The sequence below is a fragment of the Schistocerca americana genome, chromosome 5 (genome assembly GCF_021461395.2).
Source record: "Schistocerca americana isolate TAMUIC-IGC-003095 chromosome 5, iqSchAmer2.1, whole genome shotgun sequence".
Lineage (NCBI taxonomy): Eukaryota > Metazoa > Arthropoda > Insecta > Orthoptera > Acrididae > Schistocerca > Schistocerca americana.
The window spans coordinates 244601394-244615208 of record NC_060123.1 but is presented as its reverse complement, the minus strand read 5'-3'; the positions used below and the strand labels follow the sequence as shown (position 1 = coordinate 244615208).

At 39.7% G+C, this 13815-nt stretch overlaps 1 protein-coding gene across 6 annotated transcripts in view; it reads right to left on the bottom strand.

The window, feature by feature from the left end:
• LOC124615273 (transmembrane protein 268) overlaps positions 1–8939 on the bottom strand; it is a 111785-nt gene extending 102846 nt beyond the window's left edge. For all 6 annotated transcript variants that reach the window (XR_006979768.1, XM_047143024.1, XM_047143025.1 and 3 more), the window contains exon 1: positions 8189–8939. Coding sequence is in view for 5 of the 6 variants with exons in the window: in XM_047143024.1 (XP_046998980.1) it covers positions 8189–8720 (532 nt within the window). In the remaining variant the exon portion in view is untranslated. The remainder of the gene's footprint in view (positions 1–8188) is intronic.
• Positions 8940–13815: the final 4876 nt, after the last annotated feature.

The window sequence follows — 13815 nt, the reverse complement described above, 5'->3', positions numbered from 1 at the left end:
CTATGTGCAACTCAGCATCTCCACTATATGGTGGGTAGCAACTTTCCTTTTCATAATATTTTTACATTCCATCCTGGATTTTCCATTGTTTGGCAACTTGATTACCAAGAGAAAAGAGGAGGGCGTGAGAGGGGTGGGTCTGAAGGAGGAAGAGTGCCTGCAATGCAGGTTGGCAGACCAACACATTGATATACACTGACTGGCAAAACTTAATGGCAAGTTAGCTAAAGTAACATACTTATTAACTACTAAGTGGAAATGAATGAATGTGGAAGCATGCTGTCAGAAGTTGGACATCACACGGTGCGAGATCAGCCTGACTATTCCACAAATGGGGCTGGTCCTGCAGCACAAAGCAGCCAAAGGAATGGCAAAAAGACCGTGTTTGTTAATCAGCAAGCAGTTACGCTGCACTGTGATGGTGTTCTTCACTACAACATGGCATGGAAACAACATTTGGATGAATTCACATAAGTGAAGGCTCAATGGTAAACTGGAAGAACAAAGTATGGGTGAGTGTAGCTCAGGAGTTTGATATTTCTCACAGCACTGTTTCGCATGCATGGACAGAATTCTAGACCGCAGGTAGTGGTGTTGGTGGTGGTGGTGGTGGTGGTGGTGGTGGTGGTGGCAGAGGGAGGGAGTGGAGGAAATTGGGGAGGTCAATAGTAGCAAAAATGAAGAAGTGTCATTTTTCCATTCTTGCCTAGGGTGCCAAAAAACCTAGCAACAGCCCTGTATGGAGTGGGGAGGTGTAATGTTACATGAACATACTAAGCCCCAAATCTCTAAACATGGTACACTCATCAGTCAATGTTGCTGTGACACTGTACTCCTTCCCCCGGTGTATCTTTTCTGGGGAAGCATTTCGCCCTGACTTCACTTTTATGGAAGGCTATGCACGACTGCCTAGAACGGCACAAATGGAGGAGCTCTTGAAATGAGAGGACTTGCATATGGACTGGCCTATGTGTTCACCCCACTTAAAATGCATCAAGCTTGTGTAGGGCCATGGGGGAGGTGCATTGCAGCATGTTAATAGGCACAAATGACCATCCGGCAGTTAACCACATTGGTGGAGGAATGGGACAGGAATTCAGGACTAGGAAAACAGAGAAAAAGAACAAGGAATGAAATGGGAAGGTGTCTCATAGACTTTTGAACAGAGCACAATTCTCTCATCACTAACATTGGTTTAAAAATTATGAAAGGTTGTATATGTAGAAGATATCTGAGGACACTGGAAGGTTTCAGGTAGATTATGTAATGGTAAGAAAGATTTTTGAAATCAAATCTTAATGGGAAAAAATGTTCCATAGGAAGTTGTGAATTGTGACCACACTTTATTGTGTCATGAACAGCAGAATAAAACTCGAGAAACAAGAGAAAAACAAGATTTTTAAAATGAGGTCATGCTGAAAGGCTGAACTGTAGCATAGCCCAAAGCCTGGGTAAGGCTGGAAGGTGACAATACAGTTGTGGCTTGGTAAAACCAATAAATGTGTCATGAATTATTTTTCTTTCCTTTTACACATTCCCTTGTTACAGTTATGTAACCTATAAGAATCATTATTATTCCAACATAGTCTGATAATTTCATGTTTATAATATGTATTCCCATGGAGTCCCATTAGTGTTTTGGATTTCATTTTACTAATGCTTTCACATTGTTAATGACTGCAGTCATAGGTCATTTCTTAAAGTCTGTATTTCTTTCATTTTTATGACAATGATGGTCTACCAGTATGTTACTGTGTTACTCAATAATCCCAAAATGAATTTAAGGAGTCTTTCATCCTACACATATCATAACAAACAGTATCCAAAATGGCAATAACTTTGCAACTAAGTATGCTGGTGTAATGTTGATTACGCTGCAAATTACATAAACATTGAGAAGAGGGGAAGTAACCCCACTGAAGAACCCATCTTGTGAGGTTATAAACTACAAACTGAAAGCACTTACACACTCAGTCTCACATGGTATAGGCATACTGTTTTACTCAGTGAAACAAAAATGTGGTTGTGAAAACACCACTGGTAAATTATATAAAAACTGACAATTGTCAGTATACTGATCAAGGTGAGCAGTATCATAATTTAGAAATGGTACAGCTCACTTATTAAGAGTACTCGGGACAGCAAACCACATGGAATTCTTTTGAACTACCTATGGAAACAATGCTGTGGATGTGATGTGATCAACAGTTGTTAGGCTGACCATTTTACAAGAAAAACATGTTCACACATGCCGCAGTTCCTCCTAGAGGTGTAATTTAAACTATAATAGAAGAAGACAAAATGGGATGTATGATATTCTAAGAAGAATTTGACACAGGACTGGATAACCTATGCTGAACCCAGGAACATGTAGTAGATGACATCCCTACAGATTAAGATCCTTGGGAGAACAAACCACACAGAAATTGTGGTTCTTGAACTTAATCTGGCACAATTCATAAGGAAATACTTCATGGGTGAACACCCAGATGCGAGTATCCAACAGGCACAAAATTTCAGCAAGTGACTATGTTGCCACCATCAAGTTTACTGACAAATTACTTGTATCTTCTCCCCCCCCCCCCCCTCCTGCTGACGTGGTTTACCGTAAGCCAACCGTGCTCAGGCAAGGGTGTGTGCCCAATGTGTCCTCCCCTTTCTCTTGCCACAAATTTGTTCCATCTGACCCGGTGGCATGTTCCCAGTTGCTCTACCTGTCCCTCTTCTTAACCAGACTCAGTGCGGGTTCCCAGGCCTTACTAAGGATGTATCAACTACTATGATTCATTGGGGGTTCTCTTACTTGAATCTCAATAGATTTTTTAATGACACTGTCCCTGAAGAGGGACGTCTGCGTCAGAAGATTAATATGGCCATAATACATTCCGTGTAATTCCGATAGGAAATGTTCAGTGACTGTCGACTTGTTAGTTCCACAATGAACTGACTTCAGGGACAGGCACAGCAACAACAGAGACAATGTCAGCATGTGTCCCTAGATGTGAACCTTAGATGCAGAGACTTGGCAGCAAGAGAAGGGGGGGAGAGGAGATGCTGGATGCAAACCTGCACGCAGATAGCATACACAACGCCAGGTTGGAGGGAGGCATGATAAGCCCTGCTCCAACTGCTAGACAGTTCATCTCACACCTGACAATGGCTAGGTGTTCAATTGCTGAAATAGTGTGTCTACTGGACACTGTTGTTGTTGTTGTGGTCTTCAGTCCTGAGACTGATTTGATGCAGCTCTCCATGCGTGCAAGCTTCTTCATCTCCCAGTACCTACTGCAACCTACATCCTTCTGAATCTGCTTAGTGTACTCATCTCTTGGTCTCCCTGTATGATTTTTACCCTCCACTACTAAATGGGTGATCCCTTGATGCCTCCGAACATGTCCTACCAACCGATCCCTTCTTTTAGTCAAATTGTGCCACAAACTCCTCTTCTCCCCAATTCTATTCAATACCTCCTCATTAGTTATGTCATCTACCCATCTATTCTTCAGCATTCTTCTGTAGCACCACATTTCGAAAGCTTCTATTCTCTTTTTGTCGAAACTATTTATTGTCCATGTTTCACTTCCATACGTGGCTACACTCCATATAAATACTTTCAGAAACGACTTCCTGACATTTAAATATATACTCGATGTTAAAAAATTTCTCTTCTTCAGAAAGCTTTCCTTCCCACTGCCAGTCTACATTTTATATCCTCTCTACTTCGACCATCATCAGTTATTTTGCTCCCCAAATACCAAAACTCCTTTACTACTTTAAGTGTCTCATTTCCTAATCTAATTCCCTCCGCACCACCTGAAGGAGATATTAAACAACAAATTGACTTCAGAGGCAGGCAGAGCAACAGAGATGTGCCATCAGCATGTGTTCATGGGAGTGAACCTCTGACGGAGCAATTTGGTGATGGGAAGAGGAGATGCTGAAAGTATGCCACCTGAGCCTGGGCACAGACCACATACATAATGCCAAGGCATCTGGTTCTGAGAGGAGGGGGAGGAAATAAGCTCTGTTCTTGTTCCTTGCCAATTAGCTCATAAGTGTATCTAATAATGGCAATGTGGGCACTTGCCGAAATATTGTGCCCTTTGGGCACTGCCATCTAGCAATTCACCTGTGAATTATTTCACCATGACAAAATTGTTCCATGCAAAGTTGAAATATCTCCAGACTTCAAGAAGACGTAGCAATCCAAATGCCACAAATGGCCTCACGGAATATCAGTTTGGGTCCTAGAGGAACATGCAAGACAATACTGACCCAATGAGTTCTCTTAGAATACAGGCTGAAGAAAGGCAAAACTGCAGTTATAAGGCAGACTGATTTAGATAAAGCTTTTGTAAATACTTCAGTGCATTCTCAGCAGTTCTCAAAGTAGCTGAGAAAAATTACAGGGAGTGAAAGTTTACTTACTATGACACGTACAGAAATCAGACAGAAGGAGAGGTTGTGCAGCAAGGGAAGTAGTGGCGGAGAATGGAGTGAGACAGGGCTGTAGTCTCTCCCTGAAGTTATTCAGTCTGTACACCGAGCATTCAGTAAAGAGAACAAATGAGAAATTAGGAAAGGGGATTAAAGCATGGGGAAAAGAAATAAAAACTTATGAGGATTGCGAAAATGTTGTAATTCATGGACAATCATGACTTCATGACTTTGACAAGCAGCTGAATGGAACAAACAGCATCTTATAAAAAATGATAAAATTTTAGCCAACTACAGCTTCGAAGTCAAATTTAATCAGGCAATGCTGAGGAGTCTAAGATAAGGAAACAGCACTGCTATTCAGGCAGCAAAATAGTGGATCATTGATCACCTAAAACGGACACAAAATGGAGACTGGCATTGGCAAGAGAAGTATCTCTATGAAAGAGAATTTTTTAAACATTTAATATCAATTTAAATGTTGGGGAAGTCTCTCCTGGAGGTATGGAACACACATGAAATTTGGACGATGAACAGTTGAGACATGGAAAAACAAGTGTCATTGGAAGCATCTGATTCCACCCATCTGCTTTGACCCACGATGTAATGGTGGTAGTGTTTATGAACCACTGTGGCATGGTGGTTTTGAATTTGTACATGTCTGTAGATCTTGGTGGCTGTTGATGGTGGTGGTGGGTAGTGTTTAACGTCCCGTCGACAACGAGGTCATTAGAGACGGATCGCAAGCTCGGGTTAGGGAAGGAATGGGAAGGAAATCGGCCACGCCCTTTCAAAGGAACCATCCCAGCATTCGCCTGAAACGATTTAGGGAAATCACGGAAAACCGTGGCTGTTGATGTGTTGAGTTTAATGTGTGGTATGGAAATACAGAAGCGTCTGATCCGGCCCATCTGTTTTGACCCATGACATCACAAAAAATGGCGGAAACGACCATAAACCACGATTCCAATATGGTGCATATAAAGTCAGTACGTACACATTATGAGGACGAAAAGACATCGAAAAACAAACACACACACTTTCCACAAAGAGCCTAATGACACTAACGGGACAAGTGCGGGAAATAGTGTGTTTTTGGGTAGGGGCAAACTAAATATAAACAAATTTAGACACCCACCCCCATATAAAACCACACAAAACGACGAAAAAACAAAATGACATCACAAAACTACCCAAATACCACTAAACACAATATCATCTGGAATCGGACACTTCCCTTGACCTCTATAGCTCAACAGCAGCTCCCGATCCCATAAATTATGATCAAACACTTCCCTTGGCCTATATAGCTCAAAAACATCTCCCGATACCAATATCAACATACACAGCCACACATTGGGAAGGAACACTTCCCTTGACCTGCACATTGTTAATTTTATCCGTCATATCCATTCCTGAACAAAAACAACATCTGATTAATTTTACTAAAATTACCACACGATGTACAGCGAACAACACTAAATTAACCTTCACACAAAATCATTAACTCACTGAAACGAATTCCACTACAAACACAGCCGACACTCTAACAATTCTGGATAATGAACAAAAGCAAACTGAACCCACCACACAAACAAAAAACCTGAACATACCAACAGAGAGCACAACAAACCACAACACGACGACATCTACAAACACACCACATTCACAAACCAAACTCCACGCCGTCATGACGTCACACACGACAACACCCTTACGTCAAGGGTTTAAGCCGATGCGTGGGATCGGACGCTTCTGTCTCATTTGAGTCTTTGCTATTACTGTGGTAACACATGTGGGTTTGAGTCTCGGTAGTCAGTGCTGTAACATGGGTTTGGAAGTGTTTGCTTTGTTTTCAGTGCATTGTGTGTTTTTTTATGTGTGTGTGGTGTTTTTGCTAGATCTGATTAGTTTGGTGTTTTTTTAAAGAGGCTTTTATTGGTAAGTAATTTTTGTTTTGGTTTAATTTGATAGCAATTGTGATGTTTCATGTGGTTTACATTTATGGTATTTCATTTGTGTTTAAATTGATCTAGGATTTTGAGTAGTTGGTGTTTTGGTTTCAGCTGAGTTTTCTGAGTTATGTAGGCGTGTGAAGTCTGTAGCCCCCCCCCCCCCCCCCCTCAAGTGGGTATTGAGAGCTGTGTGTGAGCTATACAGGTCAAGGAAAACGTCCGATTTCACTTTTTGGAGGAGGAGGAGGGGGGGGGGGGGGGGGGGGGGGGGGAAGGAAAATATGGGCTTCCTTTGAGTTATACAGGTCAAGTGAAGTATACAATTCCTACTGGTTTGCAGCTGTAACGTCATAAGTTGAGATTTGTTTTATAACATTTGTTTTGAGATGGTGCAATGTTTTGTATTGTAATATATTTAGATTGTTCTAAGCCCCCTTTGTCCCATGCTTACCTCATTAGTTTTATTTTAGTGTTAGATTGCGTGTTCTTGTGTCTTTTTAGTTTTGTTTGCGCTTATTGGCATGTGAATGTAGTGACAACATTGGTCTCATTTTGTATATGCTGGACGTAGGTGTTTCCGCCGTACTGATGACATCATGGGTCAAAGCAGATGTGTGGAATCTGTCACTTCCCTAATGCCAAAACAGAAGGGATTATAAAGTGATACTAGAGAATAACATTAAAGATTATGTGGGTAGATCAAACCACTATCAAGGAGATACTAAATCAAACTGAGAAAAACAGAAATTTGGGCACTACTTTAGTAAAATAAGGGGGTCAGCTGATAGGACACATATTTCAGTATCAAGCCATCATCAATTTGCAGTGAACAGAAGTGGAAAGGGGGGAAATGACGACTTGAAAACCGCAAGCAAGTTCACATGGATGTAGTAGTTATGCATATGATGATGACATCAAAACAGCGTAACACAATCACCTAGTTTGTATACAAACAACATGTACCACCATTTGCTTGTAACTATGAAAGTAAATTCCATAACTAGAAAAAATGCATACAACTGAGTATAAAAGTATGAAATTACTGTACCATAACTATTTAAAATATTAAGTAGCAGAAGAAATTGAAAATGCTTTCTTTTATAGTCCCCTCCAAATTCAGTCAAGATAACTGGGAGATGATGTAGGAAGTGCGGGTTACAAGTAACATTCAAAACATGTGTACCTTAGTTTATCAGATTCAACATTGTTTTTGGAGTATATTTACATAGGGAGTTATTGTGTCTAAAATAGTTATGTAACCAAGAACTACAATTTACATTTCATTTTGTATAAAACATTCAGAGCAAGTATGTATTTGCACATAATCCACTGATGTAGATTTTAGGCAGTTACACAATTTATCTTGTAAGCTTACATATCCTCCTGTTTGACCATCTGGTAAATAATCATTCTCTCCTGTTTAACTTACACCTATGACTCTTTTTCTCGAGTTCAAATCTTATAAAAACAAATACTGTTTACAAGCAAGGTACAAAAACAATTTAAGGAGAGTAGTCTTGGAAATTCACATGGAATATTCACGCCTTGTAATCATTGCAAAGCACTGTTCCATTTAATGAACCTCTGGAGTCTTACTGTCATTGTATGGCTTCCTATCAAATGTTTACGACATCACAGAAACAAAAATGATCCTCCAAAAGATTTATTCTGATGAATGCTACTTCTCAGGTACTGTCAATAACCCAGTATGTGGTAACCACAAAATTTTGTTTGCAACAAGACTTCTATTATCAGAAACTAAGTTACTTAACTCAATGTAAGCATAATAAACTCACCAAATCCTTGTCTAATAATTGCACTATTGATCGACGGTCCTCTGTTACTAGCAGCATGAGTGCCATTACTGACGTCCCTCAGGTCTACAGTACGAAGTGTCACTTCTGTACTGTTTGCTTTCGTCGCTGGCACACTGCTCCTTTTATCAGCTTCTTCTGCTGAAACTCGACTGTATGATGTTTTATCTATGTTGAGGTGGACAGATTCAGAGCCCATAACTGTACCGCTATATTCTGATGCCTCGCTCGGCGAAGGTTTTATAACTTTCCTTTTTGGTGGTTCTGGAAGCTTTTCCGGCGAAACGGATCTGCTCAAGCTTCGGTCGAGATTCACATGCACTGTTTCTGGATTGATAATAGCGCCATGGTATTCGTCGTCTGCGTCTTCATTAGTGACGGGTAAAGGTACTTTTGGTGCCACTTTGCTCATTTCTTTGTCCATTTTTTCTTGTTCTTCCTCTTCGAACGACACCCATTTTTTGGAATTTCCCTCGGAAACCTTAGGGAACTGTGAGGCGTCATCTGTACTCATTCTCAACTCTTCGGCATCTGACAGGTTGACGAAATTAGCAGACAGCCCTAACACTATTTCTTTGGGGACTAATGAAAAATTATGTACGCGGCTTCGTTTACTGACAAGGGACGATCACAAAGTTCCATCACATACTAGTAACTGACTCTGCTGTCAAATTCCCACTTTTAACACCACTCCCACACAACACATACAAGTAGCGCATACGACTACGCCAAAGATTTTCTCAACAACCTACATCCTACAGGTACGAACCAAAGATCCTATTCGTCGGAATCGTAAATACCACAGTCGCGACCTTCGACCACTACTGTAAAAGTTGTTACCGTTTGACAGCTGGAGCGATACTAGCGCTCCAAGCGGCGAGAAAGGTGAACGTCAGAAGCGTCGTTAGCATAATGTTTGCTTTTGCATCCATTTCCTAAATAATTTACGAAATATTTGAGTTATTTTCTTGCCGCGAAGGGTTTATATAGTATCAGAAGGCAAATATGTTTCTAAGAATGATTCTAAGAATGATAAGAGCAAGTATGGACAAAAACCATAAATCGAGTGGCAAGCTACAACCCATTCGTGAAGAAACACTTGTGACGTTGGATAGAATTGAAGCTTACCACGCTGATATAAAAAAAATATAAACACACGGATTCACACGTAAGAAGCACAGACATGTACCTCTAAAGGGAAAAGCGATCGACAGCTCATTTATCGTTCTGTAGGCCTACTGTGTATGTCATTGTCGCCTGTTGCCACAATACGACCTTCAGTTTTATATTATTCTGAGTGGGACAAACAACTACCAAATCGTGGGAGAAATATGTTGAAACATTATAATGAGCTGATTATATTACATTTCACGCAAAACCAAATACTTGAATAACTTTCAAACATTGTCAGTGAACAAGGTGCTAACAAAGTAATGTCATCACACGAAGAAAGCAAGGAAAATTAAGTGACTAACAACAGAAGTGAATGAAATACATACCAAACATTACGCTTTTGTAAGTCACGAATAACTGTGCTTAATCTAGTCATTTCATCGTCAAAGCAGGTCTGTGTTGATGATTCACACGTATCTGGCACTGATACATGGAGAGTTGAACTGGTTGCTTCTGTGTCATAGGACTGTTTTACAGCTTTAGATGGATTGTCGAATCTTTGTGGCAGTTTCCTCTTCACCGTCAGTTGAGGTGGCTTATTTGGAATGTACTGTCAAAAGGAAGTTCATTTACCCTACATGTTTAAACATTTTTAACGCTTCTTAATTGACAGTAGCTGTTAAATAAGCTAAGTGTAGTGTGTGTTTATTTTTACTTCTTGACAATGTTCCTTTAATTAAGAAATTTTACATTGTTATTCGATTTATAACTCATTGGTTAGTAATGACATCATATTGTCACAAGTGGGCGGAGCCTCTATTATATATAGTAAGACGTGCACTGGTTTCTCCAGTAGTGATTCTCCAGCAGAAGGAGGTTCTTACTCATTGGTAATTCATCGTTTTATGGCTTTATAACTTTATGTATTTTCCTTAATGTATGTAGCCCTCTAATTAAAGCTTTGTATACGACTTGAAGGTCTGAAGATGACCACAGTAGTGGTCGAAACTGGTCACCGTAATAAATAAATTGTGATCAAGATTGTTTTTAATAGTAAATATTTGTAAGACATTGATCACTGTCACTCCCATAACGCAATTATCCCATGCATGTGTCAATAGGGTTCATGTTTGGAAAACATGCTGGCCACTCTAGTCGAGCGATGTCATTAACCTGAAGGAAGTCATTCACAAGATTTTCACTATGGGGGTGCCAATTGTCGTCCATGAAGGCAAATGCCTCTCCAATATGCTGCCGATATGGTTGCACTATTGGTCGGAGGATGGGATTCACGTATTTTTCAGCCTTTACAGCGCCTTCCATGACCACCAACGGCTCCACATAATGCCACCCGAAAACATCAGGGAACCTCCACCTTCCTGCAGTTGTTGGGCAATGTGTCAAAGGTGTTCAGCCTGACCGGGTTGCCTCCAATCACGTCTCCGACGATTGTCTGGTTGAAGGCATATGCGACCCTCATTGGTGAAGAGAACGTGATGCCAGTCCTGAGTCGTCCATTTGGCATGCTGTTAGGCCTATCTGTACCGCACTATATGGTGTTGTGGTTGCAAAGATGGACCTTGCCATGGATGTCGGGAATGAAGTTGCGCATCATGCAGCCCATTGCGCACAGTTTGAGTCGTAACACGATGTACTGTGGCTGCACGAAAAGCATTATTCAAGAAGGTGGCGTTGCTGTAAGGGTTCGTCCGAGCCATAATCCGTAGGTAGAGGTCATCCACTGCAGTAGTAGCCCTTTGGTGGCCTGAGCTAAGCGTGTCATCGACATTTCCTGTCTCTCTGTATCTCCTACACGTCCAAACAACATTGCTTTGGTTCACTCCAAGGCGCCTGGACGCTTCCCTTCTTGAGAACCCTTTCTCGCACAAAGTAACAATGCAGACGCGATTGAACCACGGCATTGACCGTCTCAGCATGGTTGAACTACAGACAGCATGAGCCGTGTACCTCCTTCCTGGTGGAGTGACTGGAACTGATTGGCTTTTGGACCCCCTCAGTCTAATAGGCGCTGCTCATGCATGGTTGTTTACATCTTTGAGTGGGTTTAGTGAAATCTCTGAATAATCAAAGGGATTGTGTCTGTGGTACAATATCCACAGTCAACGTCTATCTTCAGGAGTTCTGAGAACTTGGGTGATGCAAATTTTTTTGATGTGTGTAATACGCTGAGTTAATCGATCTCTATCTCATCGAAAATTTAAACAATTTTTCGAAGATGTTAACGCAGTATAGGGAGGCATATTTCTTCATTCCGAAATAAGAGCAGGAAAATGTTTAACTAGTTTTTTGCACTCAGAATATATGTTCTGAAGCTTTTGAGTGCAGAAGTAAAATCAGATAGTAAGAAATCTGACGATGGACTGAAGATTCGTTTTTTAAAATCAAAATCAGTATTTCTAACAGATTTTACAAATTTTTTACATAATCTGAACTTACGTTTGCAAGGAAAGGAGCACATTATTTGTGATATGTTTATGGATATTAATGGATTCTGGCGTAAATCTGCGTTATTAAAATTACAACTAAACAAGGGAAATTCGTGTTATTTCCTAAGCTGCTGTGAAGTGAAACAAGAAACACAAAAGTAAAATTTTCGAGATTTATTTCCATTATTGGTGAAGTAATCAATGAGTTTCCTAGTTGTTTTTTGTTTTCTTTATAGAATAAGGAATCGTTTTGTTTCATAATCTAATGAAAATTGTCTCCTCCAAGAAGTTTGTAGGTTGCAAACTTATGCATTAATGCTATCGAGAATAGATAGAGAAGCTGAAATTTTTTAATTATGCCACTACACCAGTACAGAAAAATCACAGACTTCGCTCTTAGAACATTTTTTTTCAAGTCTACATACATTATTCATAGTCCATTTTGTTCAATTAAGTACATTAGATCTGCTCACCATAATGGCCTGTCGAATGAGCGGTTGGAACACCAACTCAATTTCCCTACAAACAAATTAAAATCGAGTTGCAGAACTTGTCAAGACCAAAAATAAATGTACCCTAAATAATTAAAATAATATCTCATTAATGTAAGTAGAAGACTTTGAGGCAAATTAATAAATAAAGATTAACGATTTAGTTGTGTATAACTTTTTGAGTTTGCATTTAGGAAGTTGGTGTTATAGAGCTTACGATCCACAACAGCTATAGTTGGAGTCACGAACGATGGTGATCGAGTGTAGGCTTGTTCTGCGCACCTACACCACATATTCCCTGACAGCCAATGAGCACTTAGTAGATTAGATTCAGTGTTCATTCTATAGACCCAAAAATGATATGATTCTTATGGTTGTGGAACATGTCAGAGAGTATGACATAAAAAACATGAAACATTTGAATATGATACTTACAACCCCGATCATTTGTCAGGAGATAGTCGAAAATAAGTTAATACAGTGCAGTAAACTGGGTCAGCTAATATTTACAGAATTAACACATTCTCAAAATGAAACACTGTTATCCACTAATAATAAATTTATCATATGCGAAATACCTAATCTTGACTATTGTGATGAAGTGTTGTCAGAACTGAAATCTAACAGATATTTTTACTTAAGCTGACTTAACAGTCTCTGTTAAGATATTCATCTATGTAGTAGCAGGAGTGGCCTATAAAAAGTCCATCAGACTCTGTTTAAACTGTGCTTTATGAGAAACCAAGTTTTTAATGGTTGCTGGCAATTTATTAAAAATGTGTGTTCCTGAATATTGGACCCTTTTTTGGACCAAGGTAAGTGATTTTAGGCCTTTATGTAGATTCTTCTTATTCCTAGTATTGATATTGTGTACTGAGCTATTGGTTGGAAATAGAGATGTACTACTTGCAACAAATTTCATTAAGGAATAAATATACTGAGAAGCAGTGGTTAGAATACAAAGATCTTCAAACAGGTTTCTACAAGATGTTCTTGAATTTACACCACAAATGATTGTTATCACACGCTTTTGCACCCTAAAATCATTCGCTCAGTTTGATGAATTGCCCCAGAATATGATCACATACGACATAATAGACTGAAAGTAAGCAAAGTATTCAAGTTATTTTATGTTTATATCTCCTACATCTGACATCATGCTCACGGCAAATACAGACTTATTTCGGCAGTTAAGCAATTCTGTGGTATGCCTCCCAACTGAATTTGTTATCGAGTTGTAATCCCAGAAATTTAACACTGTCAACCTCTTCGATCTGCATGTCTTCACGCATTATACTCATGCTGGAAGGAAATCTCTTACAGGTTCTGAACTACATATAGTGGGTCTTCTCAAAGAATTAGATTTAAACCACTTAATAATGCCATTGAAAATTTCATTAGCAGCTATTTCTAAATCTGTACTTGACTTGATACTTATTGCAATGTTTGTATCATCTGAATACAAAACAAACTTAGCATCTGGCAATGTGACGGGTGAGAGGACATTCATATGCACAAGAAAAAGCAATGGACCCAAAATGGAACCTTGAGGAACACC